General features: G+C 44.0%; 2 protein-coding genes across 2 annotated transcripts in view; one reads left to right on the top strand and one right to left on the bottom strand.

Moving 5' to 3' along the window:
- The window catches only part of RPL19 (ribosomal protein L19), a 389,457-nt gene that overhangs the window by 313,153 nt on the left and 50,794 nt on the right, over positions 1-25,510 (top strand). The gene's annotated exons all lie outside the window — the stretch shown is intronic.
- On the bottom strand, positions 4,375-14,299 carry FBXO47 (F-box protein 47; the record flags this gene model as incomplete). Its single annotated transcript, XM_082494996.1, has 10 exons — positions 14,104-14,299; positions 13,502-13,672; positions 10,176-10,252; positions 9,554-9,631; positions 8,315-8,423; positions 7,228-7,404; positions 6,504-6,650; positions 5,755-5,897; positions 5,184-5,343; positions 4,375-4,493 (listed from the first exon to the last, which is right to left on the bottom strand). The coding sequence occupies exons 1-10, from the start codon at positions 14,282-14,284 to the stop codon at positions 4,375-4,377; spliced, it is 1,362 nt and encodes a 453-aa protein (XP_082351122.1). The 5' UTR covers positions 14,285-14,299.

Below are 25,510 nucleotides of genomic sequence, written 5' to 3'. Positions count from 1 at the left end.
CGCTGCTGGCACAGGCTGCCGGTCCCAGCCGGCACCACCTCTGGGTCTCCACTCTCTCGCTCGGGCCCAGCTCAGACAAGCATCTCCTTTCTCTTCCACAGCCACCGCCTGGTCCGTCTCCCTCGGAGCCTTCTGGAAAAGCGTTAACCCTCTGCAAGCAACCGTCTGCCCAACGCGGAGCACGGAGCGGTGCTGGGTGGGCACCGGTGCTGACAGGGGGGACACTGAGCAGGGGCGGCCGAGTGGGGAGAAGGAGGGAAATGGGGTGGCGGGGGAGAGGGCAGCGAGGTGATGTCCTGCTGCCGAGATGTGGGTTTGTTCCCGGTGACGCACGCGGCATCCCAGGGGGATGCGGAGGGGTCCTGCCTCCACCGCATGGCTGAGCCCCTCGGGATGAGCGCTTCCGAGGTCGGTTGTTTGGGTTTAATTTTAGAAAAGCACTTATATTTTTAATGAAAAATGTTCAAGGAAATGAAATAAAGAGCGGAATGACACAGGAGAGGGAGTGCATCTGCTGGTGTTGACTCTGCCGAAGCGCATCCCCGTGTACCGTCCACGGGGCTGGGACACGCGCGGCTCCGGGAGCAAACCCTGCTCCTGCGGAGCGATGTGGGGCATCCTGTGAGCCCGGAGAAGGACAAGAGATTGGCAAACCATCACGAGACACCTCTGTGTCCCCAGCATGAGCAGCAGCGGCTGCAGAGCAGTCCCTGTTCCAGGCACGGGGGGGGGTCCAAACCAGGCTGTGCCCAGCCCGGAGTGTGCCCGCACGTCGGAGCCGTGGGTCACCCTCCCACAGGTCCCCTCAGCAGCGGTCAGGAGAGCTCTGGGAAGTCTCAGTTCATCTCAGCATAGAAAAAAGAACATTTTTAACATGATGGAAATTTCTGTGGGATGGAAAGAACATTTCAGAGCTTAATTTCCCCCAGCTCGGAGAGGTCTGGGAAGGTATTTGGGGCATCAGGAGGATTTTTCCTGTCCTTTTATGAAGCCCTGCATCGACCCCTGCCCTTACGCTGTCAGCTACATGCAATGCCGGTTTCAGACTGAAAGTTTCATCCTCCTAGAAGACAAAATTTTCATATGCCTGGTCTCTTCCAGGATATTTTTTTTTCAGCAATAAAAACCTGAAATAGCTGGAATGGGAAAAACTACTCATGCCCCACTAGTTAACCGTGGCACCATCACACGAGTGGGTGGGAGAGAAGAGGATCCAGGGAGCGTCAGGGCTGCACAGGCGCTGCCGGGGTACGCGGGAATGGGTCGATAAGACTTTCGGAAGACAGTGTTTACAGAAAGAAAAGGGATCTCAGAGTCTGGGAACGCTGGATGTGGTTAGTGTTGCCAGCTGAACACTTGACACTGTAATTTCCTGTTAGTAAAACTCCTGAGAGAAACACAAAGTTGGTGACTCCCGAGCGTGTTCCCACTGCACCAGCCTGAGCCTGAGCTACCCAGGGCGGTCCCGCATCGCCGAGCCCTGGAGATGCGGAAAAGCTTCTCCTCGTTCCACCACCAAATATAGTTGGAAATCAGAAGCTTGAAATATTCCGTGAGGAATTTCTTTGAGCATAAGTCATGTTCTCAATAACCTCCGCTTCGTGAGTCTGTATCTGATGTCAACATCTGCGGTGATTAAGAGAGAGTGAGTAACGAGGAATGCGTGGAATGGAAACTCAGCTGAGTGTGAAACCAGGAACAATAATTTTCTCTTACTCTGAAGGCTCCTCTCCCCTCGCAGGGCCTTCCAAACCCACCAGCTACGCGTACCAGCCCCTTCCTCCCTGCTCCCAACCAGCCAGCTCCGTGCTGGAACTGAGGGGACCCGGCCCGGCAGCTGAGGTCTGCAGAGGGATCCAAACCACCAGGCAGGACAGGCGTTTGCAGACAGACAAACGGCCGCAGCGGACAGGGACAGCTCGTTAGCAGATGGGTTCCACAGCGCAGGTTGCAGCCCGGGTGCAGCCCTGCTCTGAAAAGGGCTATACTGGCACAGGGGGAATTTTGCTTCTCGTCCTGGGAGGGTTTTATTGACTCCCCACGGGAGCGGTTAAAATTTGGCAGCAGAAGAAAAAACCACCATTTTCTCCAGTCTCCCTGTCCTGGCTGGGCTGGTGCACGGTGCTGCCCGGGGGCACCCACCTGGACGCCATTAGCCCGGCGGTGCTTAATTGCGAGGGCCCATCAGAGGGTGATATTGGAAAGGGAGGCTGCGAGGCCGGTGTCATTTTCCAGTTCAAACAAAACTGGTTGGGGAAGTGCCGCTTCGGTGGGTTTGAGCTTTGATCCGCTGGGGAGGAAAGTCCTCATCTGGTGGAAATGCTGGCGTACATATGAACGGCGCAAAAACGAACACCAAACGCTTGCTGAGCTATTGTGTACGGAAGAAAAAGAGCGGTTAATAATAATTAATAACACCATCAATATTTCACACTTGGTAACCACATAAAACTTGCATTCCTGGAGGATCGGCTGTGAGAGCGAGCTAGCGCTGGCAGAGCTGACATCTCATCTTTGTCGACGGCTGCCAGTGAATCAAAGAACTCACTTTTCCTGTATCGCTGCGCTCACATAATGGCATCCCTTGTGACGGGCTGTAATTTATTGCTGCTGTGTCCTCGGTGCCGGGAGACGGGACAGGCTCTGGCAGAGGAGCTGCGCCGGCCCCGCGGCGCTTTGTGTCACAGTGGGGAGAAGCAGCGTCACAGACCAGCAACGTGAGGGACCGAGAAGATGCGGCGGTTCAAGAGTCCGCTCCAGTACTCTGCATCCCATCTGCGGAGATTATTGACCGGTAGTGATTCCTGTGTAAAAAGGGAGGGAGCAGCGAACGACCTGGGCTGTAGCATTCCGCCTCAGCGGCTTCTTGGCTGCGTTTCCCTGGCGCCACCCGTGCTGCAAGTCTGTTTTCTCCTCATATTTTGAGTTCATTAGTGCGCAGTTTGGAGGCATTCAGTTCACTGGCTACGTTGCAGACAGAGTCTTGCATGTTGCTTACTTCAGAAATAGCACATAGCTGCAGCACATTCGTAGTTTTGCCGTGTGCTCTTAAATATAACCTTCAAACAGCGAGCAAAAGGGGCTGTTGGAAGGAACTGCCAGCAGACACTCCTCTTGGGGAAGGTTTCACCTCTGCCATCTACCGGTGCACTGCAAAGATCCTCAGCAAATTTATATCCCATATCCATTCCTTAATGGAGTCAAATCCTGTCTGGAATTGTGTATTCAACAAATGTCGCAAGAATTTTAAATGTGCAAACTTCCAAGCAAACCATTACAGAGCAGTTGTCAGCTCGTTACTGATGACATCAAGTGGGGGCAGCTGAGATAAATTGGGTCCGTGTAGCTGTTCCCAGCAGCTGAAGACCGGCTTTCAAAGCCAAACACGGGGCCCTGCAGCTAAAGGCTGGTCCTGAAGGAACACTAAAACATTTGGGGAGCGATTCAGGTGGAGAAGGCGGCTATTTAATAACATGAAGCAACGGCCATCTTCTAAACAACGCACAGTAAAGTAAGTGCTTTTTATTATGCATTACATATTTTTGGTTTGAAGGCAATATAGCAAAAAATTAAAACCTTTTCTAAGTAGCAAACATTAATGTGCTTTAATGAAACAGTGATCTTCGCCTACATGCGTTTAACACGTGTCTGCAACTTAGCGAAGTCCTACAAAGGCAAATATGCTTCAACATTCAGTTATTACACCAGGCAGGGAGAGGGATTTGAAGTTTCTTCTGCTTGATGGTGAAAAGGCACCTGTAGCTTTGGCAGGGGGGAACTTGCCTGGCTTGATCAAAGCAGTTAAATTGCTTTCAGGAATTACCTCTTTCTGCTAAAATGGAACGTACGACCTATGGAGAATGTAAGAGTTAGTGCGAGAGACCCTGGCAAACTGGAAAAATGTAGCTGTGCTGCTCTAATTATGTCTGTCTCTTTCTCCTCCGATTCCCAAGAGAAAGCAAAATTAAAACATCAAAATGTTTTCGGTTCTGAACTAAGATAACATTCTTCAATTTGTGTATGCACATCAAATATGAAAACCATGTCACTTTTATTGTGTATGCAAACATACACAGTGGGAAAAGAATGCGGTTTATGTTCCCAAAGCAGAGGCCCCCAGACTGCTTCCTCCATGTGTCTTAACGCGGCCTCAGAGGAGCAAAATGCGCAGAGCTCTGCTGCGAATGTCCCCACTGGTTCCATGAGCTCATTCAGCTGGTCTGCTGCGTATGTCACTGGCTTCTCCCGCTGCCACTCCAGCGCTTACTGGAATGGACGTTTAAGAAATAATTGGATACTGCTTTGCAAATGTTTGGAAAAACAAATTAGAAAAATGCAGCAGGAATAGAGCAAGAGTCTGTAAAATTTGGAGCATCAAACGGTGCTGCTGTTGCTCCTCATGGTCAGGTACAGGATCTCTTTATGGAAGTTTGCTTGTGCATTTACAAGGTGAAACAAATTCAAAAAGCTGCTGTCGTCTTCATCGCGATCCCCTACCAGGGCAAAGAAAAACATTTTAAAACGATTAGCGAAACTAAATGACTTCTTTGAAGATAAATCTTACTCATTCAGTGTTTTCAGCAGAGACTGAATCAGCAGCCTCTGCTTAGATTTATGAGGCATCAGCTTCTGCACCTGATGGCAGGACAGCTGTGAAATAACACAGGAGAGTCTCCAAAATTCCTTCACCAGCTTGTCCAAAGACGGACAAGAACAATTGTGCGTTAAGACAAAAATCTGTCCTAACTGAGCAGGCCGTTCGTCTTTACAGCTTGCCATCATCATCAGTCTCGGGGTTTTATCAAGGCTGACAAGCTGCAGACAGGGAGCAACTGCAGCTTGTTGAGCTGAACAGGCTGGCTGGCAGCCGCGCCGAGCCTGTGTGGCAACACAGCCCGAAAGGACCTCCGGCCGCACGCTCTGGTGGCGTGTATTTGAAAAGACTGTTGGTTTCACCGTCCGTGGCACTAGCAATCTCTTAGACAAGAGAGCTCGGTTAAAATAAATGTCTCTCCCAACTACGGCACTCGACTGATTATTTTATCTTATCGTAAAACTCCAGGCACTGCAGTATTGCTCTGCCTGGCGAGGGAGGGAAGGAGAGGCCGCCATGCCACGCTAACTGTGTCGCTTGATGTCTTGCTTAGTGCTAGCTCCTGATTGAAGAGCCCGTCCTGGCTTACCGGACAGTACTGCCTGTAGCATGTCCATGATCATGTGAGCAAAGACATTCTCCACACACTGCAGAAAGTTGTTTCTCTCCCCTGGAGTGCTGAAAACTTTGCAGACCTTCTGCATCATTTTTACTGCCCAGTCCATGCAGTACAGGTCCTTCTCGCAGACCTGACATACAGAGGAAATATAAGAAACACACCTTTTATGAGGAGTACGATGTAAAAGGCAAGACTAAATCTTAGAATTAACTATTGATTCTAATGAACGACTGGGTCGGTTGCAGCCATGGCCTGGAAAATTAGGGTTTGTTATAAGGGGACATAGAGGTGGTTCTTATTGTTGCCATGCTAACAGAGGAACTCCTCAACCTTTCTTAGCGGTACTTCTCCTCGAGGACAGGCTGGCTAGCTTGCAGAGATGTGCTGGAGAGGGACCCGGGGGTGGGAGAGTACCGAGCCGCTTGCTGGACTTACTCCCAGTTTGTAGGAGGAGGTGGGGAAACAGCTTTCAAGTCTGAGAAAGCAAATCTGTGGGTAAAGAGATGAAAGGCCCAATCCTGCTCTGTTCAGTCGTACTCACCAAAGCCAGGAAGACCATGAGCCTGGCTAACTCAAGGGTTCTTCCGTTCACAGCTTTACTGGCCATGAAAGTAAAGCAAATGCTGTTTCCACTGAGAATAAGAAGCCGAGCATTGTTCTCCATGAGCCACTCCCGGGGAACAACTTTGTAACAAAATAGAGAGAATTTTAGTGATCTTTGAACAAAAAGAAAGGAGTGCCACAAAAACAATTCTGGAAGACATGAATTTATGAATTGTTGGCTTTGGTAGCTAACCAGAATTTGTGAGGGGACACCCTCTGGAATACAATTATAGCAATGAAGTCATATAAGCGATTTCTACCAGCAGTGCAGTTGGAGCTCTCCACGATTGCTTCTGTGATATAATCTCACCCAAAACTAACTTTCAGTGTAGCCATTAATATTGTTCAGTAGAATTTTGGCTTGAACAAACATTACGTTTTCAGCTCACACAGCTTGGAAAACAGTTCCTTAATAATGGCTAGACAAGACTTGAATTTTAAAGGTCGTCTTAAAATGTTTCACAATGGGGGAAGACAGCCTGAGTTTGTAAGCGGTGCTGGGTTTCTCCCATCCCCGGCTACTGCCTGGCTTCCAAGCGTAATGACTTTTCCAGTTACGCTGCAGCTACTGAGAGGAGTATGTAGTCAGTTTCCCAAGGCACCTGTGTGTCTGAAACATGCTTATTGCCAGATTTGGAGGACACAAGCATATAATCCTATGGATTAATGATAAAGGCAAAAACACACCTGACAGCTCATCCACAAGACTGATAACATCATCTGCTGTCCATTCTCTAGCTTCTGTATCATACAGCAGTTTAATTGCATCTGCTAGACCTTTCAGACTGGTCTCATCTGTTGGTCCTTCTATCATTTTCTGCCAAACCACATGTCCTGAGCAATATATTAATCACAACTGCTATTAACTGACAAAGTTTTTGTTTTGTTTTGTTTTTTAAACAAGAAAGGTGACAAACTGGGCCTTACAGCAGAGTCAGAGGAGAGTAATTCAGGTAACACAACTCAGTCTTTGTGACAGTGAGATTTTTTCCATCTGTCATTTTAGTAGGGACAGCGGTAGTTGCAGCATAAATCAAAGGGTGATTTAAAGAAACACGGGTCTAATAATTAGGTGGGAAAACATGCTTTTCTTTGGGGAAACAGATGCTTCTTTGAGGTACATTCAAGCTGACCCTACCTGAAGCAGGGGAGAATAGAGGAACAGAGGTGCAATTTCTTCACTTCAGTTGTAACTTTTTTTTTTATATATATGTATGGATGAATATATACATACACACATATATATCATTTATGTATTTTATAGATGTTAGTGAGGTCTGGTTAAGGAGAACATTTTTTTCTAGGCGATACATTTTATTTGCATAAAGCTTATTTCAGAAATGCTGCATCTTGCAAGGAAATCTCATTCTCGGGGAACAAACTTTGAAAATTAAGCCCCCAGACTACTCACCGTCAAGAGAGGACACTGGCCCAAAGATTATATACAGCAGGCGAGCTTGATTGACCATGGGCCACGGCTTTAAAATACGAGTCAACCAAAATGCAGAATCACTTCGATGAATCCAGTGGTTTAACAAGACGCTACGACAGTATAACCTTATCCGCAGCTCTAGCTTTCGGGCACTTCCTGGGGTAAAAGAATGTAGATAATATAAATCCATTAGGCCTCGTGCATTACAGATGATCACTTTTTTTTTTATAGGAAGAGAAAAAAGGGTTTTCTTAATGCTCTCCAAGAACATCCAGGGGGATTTAATTAAATTCTCAGCTGTTACTTCCAGAGTTTGGCTCTTTTTGCACTAATTCAGGCCATAGACTCTATTGATGCACATTCTGGTACCTTTCTGCAGCAGCTCATGCATGTCTTCAAGGGCTCTCAGCTCTGTTTTTTTTGTTAATCTGATCTTTTCTCTCTGATGGCAACAGTGAGTGGCAATAGGAGGAAGCGTGTGTATGACCATGTATAAAGTGTTCCCAGAAATACCCAATTAGGTGCTGGGTAACATGAGAATTTCTTGAGGCACGTGCCACGTTAGTGTTTTGTTTCAGAAATATTAAACCTAACTTTTTACTGCATCACTTTATTTCAGTGTTGGTTCTTTTCCCATTGATTTCACTGGCATTGGTGTACAGCAGGAAAGATTCAAGTCCATGTTACTGTTTACGTATATACGTAACTTATCCATTGGTTTGATAGTGGAATGATTCAGAAAAACTTAACCTCCTCTCAAGACAACTCTCTTCACTACAGGATAAGTGTCAAAGACAAAAGCACTTTGCTTTTGGTAGAGAAAAATAGCTGTATCTATCTATGCAAAGGCCAAGCATTTGCTTTGGAATGCCCGCTTTCTGTGTAGTGTTGGAGCTAACAGACTATACGTGAGAGTGAGGAAAGGATTGGTACTACAAAGCTTAGCTGAGCTAAAACATTCTCAATTCTAGGCACACTTTGTTTGCAGTAATCAAGATCCATTTTCTGACTTCTCCATGATAGCGCATTTTGATTTTGTAGGACTTTTGTCTGCTTTGATGATTACCTGGTTTGCTGCTGACAACTGTCTGCACTTTACGGGGTAAATTGCTCAGCTCACAGAGGAAGTTAAAAACCCGGTGACACTCTAGTTCATCCCAGCCTGCTGTTAGGATCTGATGATTACAAAAGAAAGGGGATAAAAATGAATAGATTGAGCCATAGATTTAGATCACAATGCCATTTCTCATATTAGATAAATACAATCTGTCCTGCAATTTATCAGAAGAACGGAGAGGGAAGGTGTCATACCTGGAGTGTGGTGCCTGCACAGCATCTCCCTGCTGAGTGCAGAGAAACCATTATCTGCTATGGAAGTGCTGTACATTATGGCAGAGGTTGTGCTTAAGCCCAGCGCAGCCCAGAATCAAAAGCTGCTAATGGCGTTCCACGTTCAGGGCCAAGATCTTATTTTTGAACTTACATGGAAAAGTGCACAAGGGTATTTGCTACAAAGACAAATGTCCCAGCACAAATAATTATCTGTAACTCTTAACCACATAATCACAATTTTTTTGTATTATCAAACACTTTAATGCTGCATACCTATACAGCACCTTTATGCCCAAGTTTCTAAGACCTAAATGCATTTAAAAAATGCCCAGAATGCCTGTTCCTCTAAGAGAGGATTTGTTTCTGCATCTTTTTAAACAAAGTTACTCTCCAGTGAAGCCTCCACTCTGGCAATTCTAACACTTCACAATCAAACGTCTGAAGTAGTGTTAAAAAGGTCCTACCCTTAGCGTTTTACTGCATATTTGCAATCACAGTCATCATTACAGTAAATAAGATGTAGATTGCTGAACTAATACATTAGACACTGATATTATTTTTTTAATTAATTTTAAGCTACCACAAAGTAGCAAAAATAATCTGGCATAAGATGTGTATAGACATTTACTTTTAAACTAAACCATCTCTGCTCTTGATTTGTGAATTTGAAACTGTGTAATAAAATGTTCCTCTTCTCCCATGTCTTCTTAGACAATAAATCACTAATCAAAATCCGAACTAGTTGGTAGTGAAATCCAGACCAAGGAATTCTCAAGAGTCAAATCAGCAACTTTAACAACCAGAAATGAAATTTGGAGAACTGTGTGAATAAATACCTTCCCCCCAAAACCCCAAGGCTCAAAACCATCTCATATTTGTAAATGTCTTGCAAAAACACAGATTAATTTAGAAAACTACCTTAATTTTCTTTTATATTTATGATACTTGCCTTTTCTCCATAAAGATACTGTACCTGTAAAAATACCCCATAGCACTGTAATCCTAAACAATGCAAAGGACTTGGACAACCATTAAGTTTAAAACAGGAAACCTGCAAGTACAAAACACTAGTAATTTATCTTAGCTGACCATAAGCTAATTCCTGTGAGTGAAAATTCTCTGTGCTGCTGTGTACATCAATACTGGAAGGATTGGCTTCCTGTATTGTAGAAGCAAAGAATTTACAGTATGTGTGTTATGGCTCAGCGTTATGTTCAACACTGTGGTCAAAGGGGTGTGCAAAAGCAAGCAGAGAAGAGCAACGCTGTTTTCAGGAGAGTAAAATTTCTGCGAAGAGCTGTGCTCTTCCACTGCAAAATGTCTAGTAGTTCACAAATGGAAGAAAAGTTGAAAACCACAAATCTTGGAATATGAAATCTCAGTAGAACAGCCTTGTGTTCTATATGCTTGGCTTAGGCTTTTCTATTATTATTAAAAAGAGACTGATTTCAAATCAATAAATTCATTACACAGTAGCAATAAACTCCAGCAAAGGGACGGTAAAAGGCATAATTTGAGTAACAATTGCCTTGTAGAAATGGTATTGTAAGTGCAAGGGACAATTCGAAACACTAGTGAAAGGAACGTGAACTTACTTCTGAGAGAATCTTGTGTATATACTTTAGCCTGTCTTTTGTAGGCAATAGAAGTGTGCATCTTTTAAGCAACAATCCTGTGAACAAAACGAATACATACACGACTATGAGTGTGCATACAGGGCATGTACATTACTGAATCGGCTGAAGCGTTCACATCACAAGCATGCGTGCATGGGAGAAAAAGCTGCTTCTGCAAGGCAAAAAGAGCCGCCCAAAACAGTAATCTGTGCTTTGGAGAAGGGTTGTGTGCTTTTGTAGCAGGGACATCTTTTACCAAAGAAAGGTTGTCAGGGAGTATGTAAGCTTCCTATGCCGTAACTTGTTTATTGTGTTGTTTTAAAGTCCCTGTTAGTCACAGTTGGAGACCTATTAAAATTACTGTGTAGGTTTTAGAATTACAGCTGTTAAAAATATTGGAAATAAATGTTACTTATTGCACCTCTTTTTACAGAACCCTGGGGAGCACTGGTTTTCCCCTTACATCATGGAAAGCCGAGCTTCCAAAATTTTTTCAAGATAGCCACATGCTCTGAAAAGAAAATATTCTAAACTGCATTAATGTAAAACATAGCTGAGAGGTAAAATTATTTTCCTATACAGGACTGAAATGGTATGTGTTTAGGATGTCAAAGTCTGGAGCTCATTACAGTGTGGAACAGCTGTTTGTTAAGCAGCATTTTTTTCCACATTACTGACAGAAAATGGGTTAACAGCTTGTTCTTCCAAAACTTCTACCAGAATAATACATTATATATATATATACATATAGTTTGTTAATTAATGAAGAAATCCACAGAAAAACATATACTTTTGGGGGGGGGGCAGGGGCAGACACGACTGTATTTCTGAATTGTCAGCCTCCCAAAAAATACGTAACTTCTCCAATGTCAAAAAGTACTTTATGCATTTACCGTGGTTCTAAATGGACTCTTTCCTTATTTGGAAGTGTGTTAGCATTCCTACATGACGGACATAATTTATTCATCAGCCTAGGACATGGTCCAAAGCCCAGCCAAGTCAATTTTCTATTGACTAGCTTAGACTTTGGAGAGAACTTCCCGAAGAACAGTTGAAACTGTTAAGACAGTGTAGCTGCAAGTTAGAATACAGTCACCAAGCATGGGGAAATGATGTTGAGTAAAAGGGTGGGTCTTAAGGGTGGGTTGAAGAAGGATGGAGCCAGGCTCTTTTCATTGGTTCCAAGTGACAGGACGAGGGGCAATGGGCACAAGTTAGAACACAGGAAGTTCCGTTTGAATACACGGAAACAGTTCTTTACGGTGAGGGTGACAGAGCACTGGCACAGGCTGCCCAGGGAGGTTGTGGAGTCCCCTTCCCTGGAGAGTTTCAAGACCCGCCTGGATGCAGTCCTGAGTAATGTGCTCTGGGCAATCCTGCTTTAGCAGGAGAGTTGGACTAGATGATCTCTAGAGGTCCCTTCCAACTCTGATAATTCTGTGATTCTGTGAAAAAGGGCTGACCAAAAGGTGCTGCTGCTGGTTTTTTACAGCAAAATCCCCCCTGTGCAGAAGGACGGTGCTGCCATCATTTATAACTCAAGTCCATTTTAAACGCTGACTGCAATTCTGACCCTATTACAAGTACTGGAAGATTTTACCAGGGACACGAGTGGAGCCAGAACCCTCTGAGTGAAAGTGAGATTTATGTAATACGTAGACCCCGTTCAGGCTCTCTGAACAGGAGCGGTTTCTTCCCATTGAGTCCAGTCTTTCCTGCTGTAAAGTAAATATTGATTTTGCAGCTGACCGCTTTACATAAACGTTCTCTTGAGCCTTCCACTGATGACACAGATATTGCCAATGATCTTTATATTTTGAATATGTCATGGGTTTGCTACTAGTTCTACTATAGCGATGGGTTCATACCTACATTTAAAAAACAAGTTACCATTTTGTATGTTGTTACTACAAAGTCCAAACTAACTTTGATTATTTTTTGTTAAAGAATTGTAGAGTTTCAAGCTTCATTTTAAAAATAAAACACTGAGATTATTTAAAAATACCTCAAAACCTACACAGATTGCTTACAATAGGTTGTCTCTGGTCTAAAATACTACAGCGTTCCTTTACCTTGTGTATGCCTTTATTTAATGTCTTAACTTCAAACCATACTTATAATTCTGCATCTAACCATGGTGGCATTTTATTTTTCTGTCAAATAAACAATCTTTTTCATCAGCTAGGTAACAGTAAATTGATATGGATCAAATTAAGATTTAATTTCTCTGCTTCTCTGATGGAAGAACACCGATAGTGGGTGGGTGAAGAAAATTTTCAGTGTTCAAGATGCATAAGCAGGCACGCTGCATTTCTGAGTGAGAAGCAGAATGACTTGGAATCAGTGTGTTTTAAGGATTAGCAGAAAAGTTAAAAAGCAAACAGCTTTGAATTTAAGGATGTACAGTGCTCCTCTTTACCATCAAACTCAGGTTATTTTGATCTAGATTTCTATTATGCTGTGCCAAAAGAGGTCTGAGCAGCTGAAAGAAAGAACAAGTGAATCTTTTCACCCAGAAGGGGTTTGCTTAGTACACACAGTATACCATGACAGCAAAAGCACAGACATTTTCATGTTGCCCTTAAGCTAAGAGAGAGAGGAAAACGTGTTCTTCGTGCCCATTTCCATCTTTGAACTCTGATACAAAGCTGCCAAGGAGAATGCTAGTCACTGACAACTGTGATAACATTTTTGTGATGAGCATAATTCTTTTCTAAGAAGTGGAATATGATCTGCAGTACGTCTCAAGTAGACGATCAAGCAGGCTTTCTGATGGCAACTGTTGGTCACTTCAGAATTAAGATGGGTTTAAGTACCGCGGCTACATTTCCCAGACTGAGGAATGCGAGCTGCTCCAAAGTAATACGTGGAGGCAGTCTGAACAGCAGAATTCCTTCGGCTAGTGTGGGGTCTGGGAGTCTTGCTTTCTGCTGCAGTTTCCAGTGGTGGTGTCCAAACAACCTAAATTTGGAAACACCTACTATCGAGAGCTGATCCTCTGCCCAAGCCCTGCTTGCCATTTAATATGAAAAAAATAAACATTGAGGAGGCAGAAACATACATTATTTTTTCCATAACTAAGAGGTTTTGGAATCATTTCAGGTAATTGCTCCCACCTCCCCCCACCACTTAATGGTATTTGAGTGGGCTATTTGGCATGGGGAGGAATTGCACTTTCAGAGGGAGCTGCTCAAATGATTTGGGCCGTATTCTCAGCATTTTACCGATCAATGCACATAACAGAAGAAGCCTTTTAACTGAGTTTGGTTCTCCTCTAATTGTTACCATTTGCATTAAAGGATCACCTAGAGATTTGTAGTGCTCTAAAATATAGGATCCTTCTCTCTTGCCGGGTAGCTCAAGGTTATGAAAGTCTTGCAATAAGAGCCTTCGGTTTCCTGATGGGGTTGAGAAGTAATTAATAAGACGGTTGCTGATGGTTTTCGACACCATGCTCAGCATGCTGACATCCTTCACTGAAAAAGCAAAACCCAGTATACTTGTAAATCTTTACTGTAAGAAAAATGCTGATCACTCGTCAATAACTTTATATTACTTGAAAAATAGGCCAAGAAATAAGATTTACAAATTTAAAAAAAATTAATTACTGTTTATCTCCTTTGCTATAAACTGCAGTAATTAGAAATGGATAGATCTAAGGAATACTTTTCACATATAATAGGCAAAAATCCACTTCAAATAGTTTGTAATTATAATTTAAATTTTGGTCATTTGGTTCTTCATACATAAAAGCTGAAAATTCAGAGAATAAGTCACATAAAATGACTTCAACTAGCTAAAAGGTAAAATATTTTTTATAATAATGGCTTTTTCCATTTTCTAAATGGAAAACTTTTGTGGTAATTTTCAGATATTTGAAGCAATACCTTTCTTATCAGATTCTCACCTGAAAGATAATTCAATACCATTTGAAAGATCTCTAATGGAAGTGTTTTAAAATATCCAAGTGCTGACAGAGATTGGGAATCTGTGTCCAAGCTGTTGCAATGCTGTCTGGAGCGACGGTTGCTGCGTCTGTATTTCTGGTTTGGAATGGAGGTGTAGCTGGTCCTTGCAGTGGAGGTCATTGTGCTACTAGTCCCATAAATTTAACCTGAAGAGAAAATATGAAAGTTCTGTTTTCAGAGGAGGAAAATACTACACCCAAAACTAGGCCAAGAGGAAATCACTCCATTGTAGACACAGCAAGGGAGTGTGAAAATCTTGTCATATATGTAGGATAAACTTTTGTTTTAATTTAGTGCAATGACATGCAATTTACTAAATAATTTTCTAATTCCATGACTCAGAGAACAGAATCCTCAGCTGATCTTAGAGGAGGAAAAGATAAAAGCACTGGGGGACATCACAGGAGTGGGACATCAGAAAGTCAGGCAGATAGTTCTAAATGGAAACTCTTGAGGATGTGTATGCGATGCTACAAGCTACAGTAACTAACAACTTTCTCTTACCTTGTTACACCAGTTATTCAATGGCATATGAAAATTATAAGGATGTTATTGAAATTATTTTCATGTTACTTAATTGCGTTAGACTGATAATTTCTTCCATGCATGCTTGCATATGACCAAAAAAAAAAAAAAGATTAACAGTAACAAAATGATGGTTCAAACCATATTTTCCTGCACCATTTAAGTTGCTACATGGCTTGATTTCATATATTGACTACATGTGTGATATACAAATAAATGATACAGTATTGCTATGTGAAAAAATTCAGTGAGCCAGGCTTTCCCAAAATCACAAGGGTCTGAAAAGGAATGAGCTTTAAAAGATCAATAAATGTGTTCTTTTGATTTGCCTTCTGGTTTCTGAGTCTCTAAAATAGGTGTACTTCACATTGTCAGGCAACAATGAGAGTTAGTGACTCACAACCTCTTTTTTTTTTTTTTTTTTTAAACTGAGATTTTTCACACTGTTTCTTGATTCCAGCAGCTGAGGCTTCAGGGAGATTGCCAAAGAGAATGAGTGCTGCAGTATAATTACAAGAGCTGGCAGCGCTGGTAGTAACATAACTGGAACCCGTCCAAGCTGCAGTGCAACATCCCAGTTACCATCAGTGGGAAATACACTCAGAGAATAGACCTCATTGTTCCAAAGATTAAAAATTTACAAAAATTACAGAAAACAAGTTCCAAACATCCTTCATATTTATTACTAAAGCACGCAAGCCAGACCGCTCTAATATGCCACTGAGAAAAATTACCACATCCACAATGGAAGCACTGTTTCTGCACTGACAACTGAAAGAATATGGGGCATTTCATTAACAGTGTTACAAATGGGTTTGGCTGACTCCCGCTTGTGTGCTGGATAGAGTTTGCATTGTACGTTTAAGGAAGTTATACTTCACTGGAAGCATTTTTGATTTAGGTATGGTATAACTCTAGCTAGCCAAAGAAGCTCATAGTTTAAACTTTCACAAGGCTCATGAGCAAGTGTAACTGCTCCTAAAATTAGTGTTTCATTAGGCTTTTACACTAGTCAAGCATGAGATAGAAAATTGAAGTAACAGCTTTAAGAACAATCAAGAAACCACCTACAGATAAACATACGGTTATATAAAAAATGTTTATCTTCTGAAAGCAAAGTCTGAAGTCAGTGGAAATGTTATATGCACAACTGTGGATTCAAGACAACTTAAATTCCTTGTGTACAATATACACAGCACCTGTTTAAAAACAGGGCACCACTAAACTTTGTTCAAGACAGGCTAAATCTGATAGATATTTCTGATTTATGTTTCAGAAAAAAAGTCGCAATCCTATGATAGTTTCTTTTCCTCCCCCACTCCCCTTACTGTCTTTAGCAGGACCATATTGTCAGGATTTATGGCATCTCTAAGTGTTTTTTGAAAAATCTTACCTTGGGTCTGCAATTGTGTTATATGGAAGAAAAAAATACTTCGCCACCAGAGATGTTTTCAGAAGTACTCAGCCAATTCTAGTCTGTTTCTGTTCAATTTGACTGAAGTTGAATTGACTAACACTATTCTAATTTCGAGCAGAGCTAGATAAAATTAATGCAAATAAAAATGAGTACAAGCAGCGAGTTTCAAAGCCAAAGCTTAAGAGACTTTACTGAAAGCTCCCATTTGCTTCCTCTTTGACTTAACGTGTTTTTCATTTCTTAGGGAGTTCAGCCAGAGCGGGGCAATGGTCTGTGCATCTCCATCTGCTGCTGGGATACCACTTGTTTAGAGAACTGCTTAATCCAGACTGGAAAATTGAAAGGTAAACGTTAAATATTTAACAAGCTAAACTCATAATATTAGCCAAGAAGGGTCATCTTATTTGTTGCTATAAGCTAATTTGTTTACAAGGCAGAAAGCATCAACTTTAAACCAGCTCTAGGATGTTTCTTGTCCTTAAGCAGTCGCTAAACTCCTGCTAATGGATGCATTTTTGTCCTGATATTTCTCTGAGCCCAGTGTTAGCATTTGGCAAACATTTATTGCAAAAGGTTGTTTACTCTGCAGATTGGTTTGGAACATTTCCGTTTCCCTGCCTCCTCGCAAAGCGCATAAAACGAATTGCTTCAAATATTAACTTGACAGGGCTTTTTTCTTTTTTTTTTTTTACCAATTTTCTCTTTTTCCTTGTCAGCGCAAATAAAAACGTACAAGTTCAAGTGAGGGATGACAAACCTTAGAGCACTAAGCACAGCCACGGAGTTATGTTAGTACTTGTTATCCCCTGGCCTACACCCACAATTTACAAAAAACATATTTTTGTATTTATGCTGAAGGCTCTACATGAGATTGGTAGCGCAAACCAGTGCCGTAAGCATCTAAATCTGTGAATAACTGTGAGTAGAAAGCAACTGTGAGTAGAAAGCAAATCTGGGGGAATCCTGACCCCACTGCTGATGGCAACTGAGGTTTCTCTGTTGTGAGGGAGAGCCGGCTCGGGCTCGTCCCTTTGGGGTCCGGTCAGAGGGGAAACACTGGTGCCCGCTTTTTTCCTCAGCCCAGGTTGGTTTTGCTCCTCAGACTGCAGTATTTGAGGGAGTAGGTAATATTTGTCCTTTTACCTGCGCTTTTGGGTCGGATTTAGCCGGGTTATGACAGACCTTTAGGCCAAACGACCAGCTAGGCCACGTTCTCCTTAGGCCTCTGCAGCCCCTCTCACCCACAGGCCGCCAAAACTGGGGCTGGGGGGGTCTGAAAATGGGGACCTGCCCCCCCAAATCTACAGACAGGCGATAGAGAAGGCCTCGCAGTCGATGCCTACTTACAGACAACACCTCATGAGCTCTTTTTTACCTCAGGGAAATTCCCTCCCTACCAACAGCCCCCGGCCAGGGTGCCCGCCAGGCTGCCTCTGAGGGGAGCAGCAGAGGAATGGGGGGCTGTGGGGCGAGCAGACCCTGCTGAGCACCATACCCCGTGTCCCTGAGGAGAAAAAAAAAAACAACAAATCAAACATTTTTTTAATTATTAATATTTAAAATTAATTTTTTAAAGCATGATTTCAGTCAAACGTTGCTACTTACTGGAGTTAAAAGTGGGGTCTGGCCATAGTAACGTAGGCAGGTGCAGGCAGGCAGGCACACCTGTGTTTGTGTATTTTACTGGGGAGCAGAAATGTTTGCAAACACAGGAGGAAAAAAAAAAAACCAACAGTTCAGTTTCAGGGCGATGGTTGTCAATGGGGCAGAGGGCGGCCACGGAGGTGTTGGAAGGAAGAAATTACTACAGGCAACAGAAGTGTTTTATTCCAGTAGTGTTTCATTAGTATTATTGATAATTCCGCCCCTCTCCGTTTTTTTTGTACTAATTCGTTTGTAATAATTATTTTCCCGCCTTTTCGCCCGCTGCCCCTTTCAGCACGGGGGGGGGGGGGGGGGGCAGGGGGGGCAGGGGGGGCAGGGGCGGAGGCCCTCGCGCACGGCTTTCCCGCCCTCTTGTCCCCGCCCTCATGTTGAATATTTAATCAGCTCCTCGCCCACGGAAAGAACGTCCTCGGCGGTCACGGGGCGGGGAGACCACACCCCCTAATGAATAATTAACGCCGGGGGCCGCCGGGCGGCCATTTTGGAGTGAGGCGAGGGGGGAGCTGGCTGCGCGGCCCGGGCGGTGCGCGGCGGGCCGGTACCCGCCTCCAGCCGCCTCCTGCCCGGGCGAGGGGGGATGTCGGGGCACCAAGGGGCCGGTTGGTGTCCTCAGGGGCAGTTTGGTGTCCCCGGGCCAGTGTGGGGCAGCTGCTGTGGGAGCATGAGGTGCGGCGGGGCCTGTGTGTGCACAGCATGGTGTGAGGTAGCGCACAGAGCGTGGCTCTGGGTTGTGAGCGTGATGGAGCTGTAGGACTTCTCTGCTGGTTGCTGCCATGACCAAACCTCAATGGACCGCCAGCCTGCATGGTAGCACAACTGCTGTGGCCTGCAAATTTGTCCCTGTCTTGAGTCCTGGGCCACCAAACCCCATCTTCAACCTGCTGAGGAAAAACGTGACCCCACTCAAGGACGCCTGGCCCCGGCGATTGCTAACGTCGGAGAAGAAGTTCGCTGCGCGGCTCTTGCAACATGATGCTGCGGGATGTGCTCACACAGGACCGTGAAGCCTGCGTACAAATTAATTATGTTGCGGTGGAAAAATGTCACAGCACAAAGCCAGCGTGCCATAACATATGTCTTGGAGCAAAGCTGGAGCGTTGTAAAACAAAAATGTGGCACAATACCAGCTGCAAACATTGTTAGCGGAGGCTGCGCTACAACAAGTAGTTACAAATTGCCGTGCGGCCGTTACACGCTATTGCATTATACTGTAAAATAGTGTTGTTCCACGGTGCCGCGATCTCAGGAAACCCCCAGCAAGCTGCCATTCTTTGTCAGAGCAGTAAACAGTTCGTATTCGCTAACAATCTGGGTTTTAAAATAACTATTTCTTTTTACAAATTCGGCTTCCGAAGTAGCTGACTATAAATAACTCGTTCTCTTGGGGATAGTAACTGAACCTCTTGGGAGAGGTTTCCTTGCTGCTCCGAAGGCAGTTCCCATACGATGGCAGCAGAGGGCTGCAGCTGGTTTAAAGGACTTTTCCCCTGTAGTTTTTTTTTCCTCCCAAAGACAGTTGCTTGTTTGTTTGTTTGTTTTTCTGGAACTTTATTGAAGGAAGAACTTTCCTTAGCGAAACTGAAATAGAAAGAAAACAAAACTCAACCCCAAATACAAAGATACAGCATGGTCTGATAACTGCTGCTAAAATTAATGAGAGTGGGGATGCCATGACGGTGTAACCACAACTGGCAGTATTTTTGCTGAAAAGGTAAATTAGAGAAGTGTGCAGAAATAAGGTGTCTCCAAGGCATTTCTGTGTAGTCTGACTATACGCTTGAGCAGCACCAGTTAGGTAGAGCCTAAAGACTTAGAGCGGCCCTGTTTCTTTTTCCGTCTGGGAGGTAGCTGGCAGCGCCTGGCTGAATTGTGTCTTCACGCAGTTGCATTCTGCCTCTGTAAATCCTTCAGCAATTCTGTCGCACACCAGAGAGGTATCGTTCTTGTCCCCGTTGCTTTTTTCCTGGTTTGCACCTCTCTGTTCCACCACAAATAGAGTTGCATTTCAGGAATGCCAGAATAAAGAATTTCAGACTGCTGTCCTTGTTCATTTACGCCAATACCAATGTTTCTAGTACCAGATTAGTACCAGTTTCTAGTACCAGATACCATTGCTTGGGGAAAGAATATAATAAAACGGGGCAGATATGGAGTATCCTTCTGGAGCTTGGCGGTGGTTTTCAGGGTTTCCCGAGTCTGAAGCTACGATCCAAGCTCCCATGTTTAATACGTAGTGGTGGATGTACATAAATACATCTAACTACATAATGATTGGCATAATGAACGATAGCAACAGTGATACCGAGTTCTGCAATTTAATTGCGTTGTGTGGTAAAAGTATTATCTTGTGTTTGGTTTAAATTGGTTGAATGAGTCACAGGGTTTTGTTTTTCTTTCCATTTGAGGCTCTGCAATCTAGTCAATGTTTGTAAACTGTTTTGAGATGACGGGATGAACGCTAATGAGGAAAAAAGTACAATTGAGTTGTTATAAACTATGGTGATGGTTCTGCTACAGCGCTAACTGCTTATTCTATGCATGAGTGGCCTTGTCTTGTGTACCTAAATTATCTTTGCCCTGCCTACACCGAACGTGTGAGCAACTTTATGTAACTTGGGTAAAAATATCGCTTGTGTCTCTGGTGCTCTGCTACTGTCAGTGGCAGAAACGGTGGCAACAGTGACAAGAGCGGGACTGTGACGGAGTCAGCTTTTCAGATACGGAGGGGTTAGACGGCAGACAGTTGCTAGTGAGATTTTTCCAAAGAGCCCAAGCACGTTAGGCATCTACACCCCATAGGAAGCTGGGAGGTAGCCGTAAACGCTCCGAAGCCGCCTTTAAGCATCTCATTAAATTCCTCTGCAATGGCCGTGTAGGCAAGTCTAAATCTTTTGTGCTATAAAACCAGCACAGTTTTCAGTCATTATTTCGCTTAATCACATGTGTGATTTCCAGGAAAAACATAGGAGAGCCCTGCGATAGGAGCAGCACCTATATTTATGTGTAGGACTCAGTGGGAATAGGAAGTAAGAGTGGTTAGATGGGGATACCTTAACAGACAAACGAGGAAGCTTTTGTGCATCAGGGTGGGGAACTGCAGAAGCCCCTTCCAGCCCAAATGGTCCCAGGGTTGGGGAAGGGGCTCTGCAGTCTGTTGTGCCCGGACAAATTGCGTTGTTTTTGCAAGGGAAGGGTTGTGTCTCTCTCCCCTCTGTCCTGTGCAAGCCGAGCCTTACTGCATTTCCCACTCCGGGGGCTGGAGGTGTGTGCCAAGCCAGTGTGTTAAGCCTCCCCAAACTGGCCTTCTTTATTACTTATTTAAGGTGTTCTTTTTACCTTTATTTTAGAATATGCATTCTTCTTGTCTTCAGACATTCCCTACAGGGGAATGCCCTACAAGGGCTTGATGTAAATAACTAGAAAGCCATTGAGCAAGAGGCAGAAAGCTGGCATTCTTTTGCGGTTTCTTGAATTGAGCTGGGGCATTAAAAGAAAACACCAAATGTGGTGGGAGTCAAAAGAGAATGCTGGAAAAATTGCACCACTAAGACCAGCACTAACAAGAGCAGCGTCTAGTGTGCTATAAACATTACAAAATAGAAATAACAATAATAATAAACTGCAGAAGAAAGAGATAATGCTTCCAAGTTTCGTGTCACTTCGTATGCAGTCTAGGGCAGTAAAATTTCTTCAGTGCTTACTCTGTCTAAATCAAATTTTTCCTCATTTGCTAAATGTTTATTCTCTCCCGAGGTTTCGTTGAAACTCTGAAATGTTATTAAGGAGCTTAGATGCAGCTTTTCATTTGTACTTGAAGAAAGCAGTTTAAGACTTGTTACAAAATGATAAAAGTATACTCTTAGTGGGGGACTGTTGACTCATCCAGCACAGGCTCCGCTCTGTGTCGTGCAGGGATGTGGAGCGAATTACGGAACTGTTTTGTATCATCCTTCTTCACAAATTCTCAGGATAAAATCGCAATACTCTCCTTGGCTGGCATTTCTATTTAAGGACTGCTGGCAGAGTGTGGAAGGGCTGATGAATGGTGGAGGGCTCCGAAGGGGCAGGAACGTACACATCCAGTGCCCCGGCCTCGACCTCGGAAACGGTATGATCTGCTGAGAAGCTGATCGGAATTTTGATAACGCAAAGTCCGATTTTCATGTTATTTTTCTTGTGGAACCGTGCAGCAATATGGATGAGACGCAGCTGGAGGAATTTTTTTAAAAAAATGGAAAATTTAAGAAAAAATAGGTAAACAGAGAAAAAAATAAGAAGTAATCACTTAATATGTTCCATGCACTGAAGGACTGAGGTTAATCCATGGCCTGGCTGCTCTGGTCCTTGCTGCATCATCCATGTCCTCACTGCAGTATCAGACCGAAGTGGCGTCCTGCTCAAACACAGGATGGCAGAAAACCATGGCAGGATCTTCACCAATACACAAAATTTCCAGATGTTCTTGTTCCTCTTAGGTTTGTAAGTGTGTTGGTTTGGGGCATGTGAGGCAGAAGCAGATTTAATGCCAGGATTTGCCATTTTCTCCTTGCCTCCTCCATCTCATTTTGGACAGTGATCATGGCTGAGACAAAATAACAACACTCTGTCCTTCTGCGCTGCCTTTCAACCAAGGATCCGATGGGGCTTTGCGTGCATTAGATCATGGAACTGTGCAGGGTGCCCCGTGGAGGAGGTAAGCCTTATCCAAACATGCTGACGCAGGTGGAGCCCAGGGACTTCCTCAAGGTTGTTTGGAACATACCAGAGGCAGAATCCCGAGTCCCAGCTCTTGCTTCCTGCCTCTGGCGGTGGTACTAAACATTTGGCTGGAGGAAATGTAAGGCTGAAAGAGGCGAGGCGAGGAAGCGGGTGGATGAGGTGGATGCAAAGGTGGTGCAGGTTTGTGCCCTGGGTATGTTGTGCATCCTTCATCAGATATTACTTGCGTCAGAGTCATCCCTCTGCAGTTGCCAAATCCTAGCTGAGGATCTAGCCCCTCTAGGTTTTCCAGTTTGCTCCTTCCTTATAAATATTCCTTATTTTTTTCCCTGTTTTCAGTTTTTCTCCATCTTCCAGTTTTGCAGAGAAATAGAGACCAGCACCAAAAAAAAAAAAAAAAAAAAAAAAAGAGAAGTGGATTACGAAGAATTCATTAGCATCTCAAATCGAGTTCCTCTGGTTTTCTGAAGAGCCGAGCGAACCTGTCAGAGTGTAACTGGTGCTCTTCCTTTCTGCTTCAAGATGCAATGTTCAGCCCTAAACAGATGGGAACCTGTCAGCACAACATGGAGATAATTACCCGTTTGAGCCATGGGAAGCTTCATAACAGATAGGAAGTTATTGCAGCCAATACCACTCTGCTTTAGGAGCTTATCAGTTTTCTCAGGCTGAGCATATTGGTAGGCCCTATTATTCCTCTGAAAAAACACCAAGAAAAACCTTGTTTCCATAGGGAAACTCTTCAAAGTTGTGGAGCAACTCCACAGGAGCCAAAGCGGCTGTCCTGCCTGGGGAGGGAAGATAACCTGGCCTGCAACAGAGGCACAGAGGTATCAGGAAAGTGCAATCACAAGGGATAGCATAAATGTTAAAGAAATTACCCTGATGATTGCTTCAAGCTTCTGTCTTACTCTTCACTGCTGGGCATTGAGCAGACCCATGTTCCCAGTGCCGAAGCTTGTGGCACAGGCAGTTTCTTGGAGATTCACATACAGATTCATGTGTCTCTATCGCTGTCAGACCCCTCCAGGCACGGCTTACTCACTTTACCAGCAGCGGGAGCTGTCGTAGATCTTCATTTCTTTGTGGACAGTCAGGCACAGCGAGTTATCCCCACCTCCGCCAGCTAGAAAAGGTGAAGGAGTTAAGAAATTCTCACCCTGGCTTTTTTTTTTTTCTTATTTTTCTGCAGGTCCATAGGCTGGCAGAGTTAAAAATCCTTCTGCAGTGAAGTGGAGTCATGGAAATAACCCTCAAGAGCAGGCACCAGGACGCCAGTAGGTACTTGTGTGTGGCTTGTCACAGAGCGTGAAACCCACTATTATTTTTAAAAGAATAGCAAACCTGCTCTTTTCAGTACTTAAGAAAAAAAAGAAAGGAAAACAAATATAAAAGGCTTTCTTTTTTCTTTATCACAGCAATAGGAAATTTTATTAGTTGTGTATTTTGTGCAGAGGAAAAGGACTTGACATGCATTCTGCCAGCACATGCTGAAGATTTTGTCAGGTTTTAAAAAAAGTAACAAAACCACCTATCAGTTCTTATCACTTGAGTTCAAATTGAGGAGGGGATCAACAAAATTTAGCTCAATTTTCCCATGAAAAAGCAAAATTGCTGCCTGCTCTGACCTACTTGCTAAACAATCATGATTTGTTGTGTAAAAAGGAAAAGACAAGACAAATAAACCCCAGCCTTTGGAAAATTTTCAGTATGTGAATTGGGCTCACGGGTTCTTCCTCATCCTTTTGTAATGAGAAAATTGTGGGAGGAGATGAAGGTTTTTGCAGAGATCCTCTCTCCGTAGCTGAATGGAAATGTGCAGGTGTTTTCAGCTTCCTTAGATCCAGCCTGGTAGATGAGCCTTTTTTGGGAGCTGCGCTGATAATTATCACACTACAGGATGTCACCCTCTAATCTTCCCCTCTCTGCCGTTTGGGAGAGTAGTGCAGAGCTCAAGATAGTAATTTGTGGTGGCATTAACGTCCCTTGAGCCATTTGAAACCTGGCTGGCAGAAGTGTGCCAGCGTGCAGGGCGGAAAGGACATCTGCAGGGGTTGGTGAGGCGGGCGACTGCCTGCGGGTGGTGGCGGTGGCGGTGGCATCGTCGCTGCGATTTTAGCATCACCTTTGGATCGGTAATTTTATAATTCAGTCTGATTAAGGGCTGAAAAGAAAAGAGTTGCGCTCTAAGTTTTCTATGGTACTACCTGCCTGAAATGCTGCTAGCCCTGGCTGCAGGCGCCAGCTGAATTCTGTCCTGGTGAGCACCCAGCAGGTTCGGCCGCAGACTGTACAGGTGTTTAAGGCAGCGGCTCGCTCATGGAGCTGTGGTGATGGGGTGGCTGATGCAGCCTCCTGGGTGAGGTGGATGAGCAGCTGCTGAAGCAAAGTGCTGGTGTGTCCCATAGAGAAGGGTGTGTTTGAGAATACATTTCCCTTTGCGGAATGCAACAACAACAACAAAAATATGTGTCTCACATCCATGGGCCAGAAATGTATTTTATGCAAACCAATAAATTTGTCTTACAAAGATGATTAAAAAACCCAGCATGATAATCAGCTTCGTGGCTTCCCTCGAACCTGTTGCAGGATTTGTATGATCCTCACTTCAGACAAGCACTGCTGCCCCCCAGCCCAGCCGTGGCGAGCAGGAGCTTTAGGTATTCTAGTCAGATGGGTTTGCTACAGCAGAACCCATTCCTCATCTCTAAAGCAAACTTGAGAAGATTTCGAAATTCTTTTAGTGAGCGTAAGAGATGAAAAAAACAACTTGTGAGATGGACACATGTATGATGCTGGCAGTCACCTAAGCAAGTAATTCCACTCCCCCTTGAAAACACCTTTCCTGTGAGCGCCTGTAAGTATTTTACAAATATTAGCAAATTTACAATTTGTCAGTGAGAAAGGAAATTATTCCCATCCTCCTTTCTGGGTGAGGCAACCCAAGGCATAAAGACATTTCATGTATAACCAGGCAAGGACTTCAGGAGCCCCGATTCCCTTCTCCCAGTTGTAACCGA

The sequence above is a fragment of the Vanellus vanellus genome (genome assembly GCF_965231255.1).
Source record: "Vanellus vanellus genome assembly, chromosome: 24".
NCBI classification, from domain to species: Eukaryota; Metazoa; Chordata; class Aves; order Charadriiformes; family Charadriidae; genus Vanellus; species Vanellus vanellus.
Note: the sequence above shows the minus strand (reverse complement) of the source record. Positions and strands in the feature narration are given on the sequence as shown.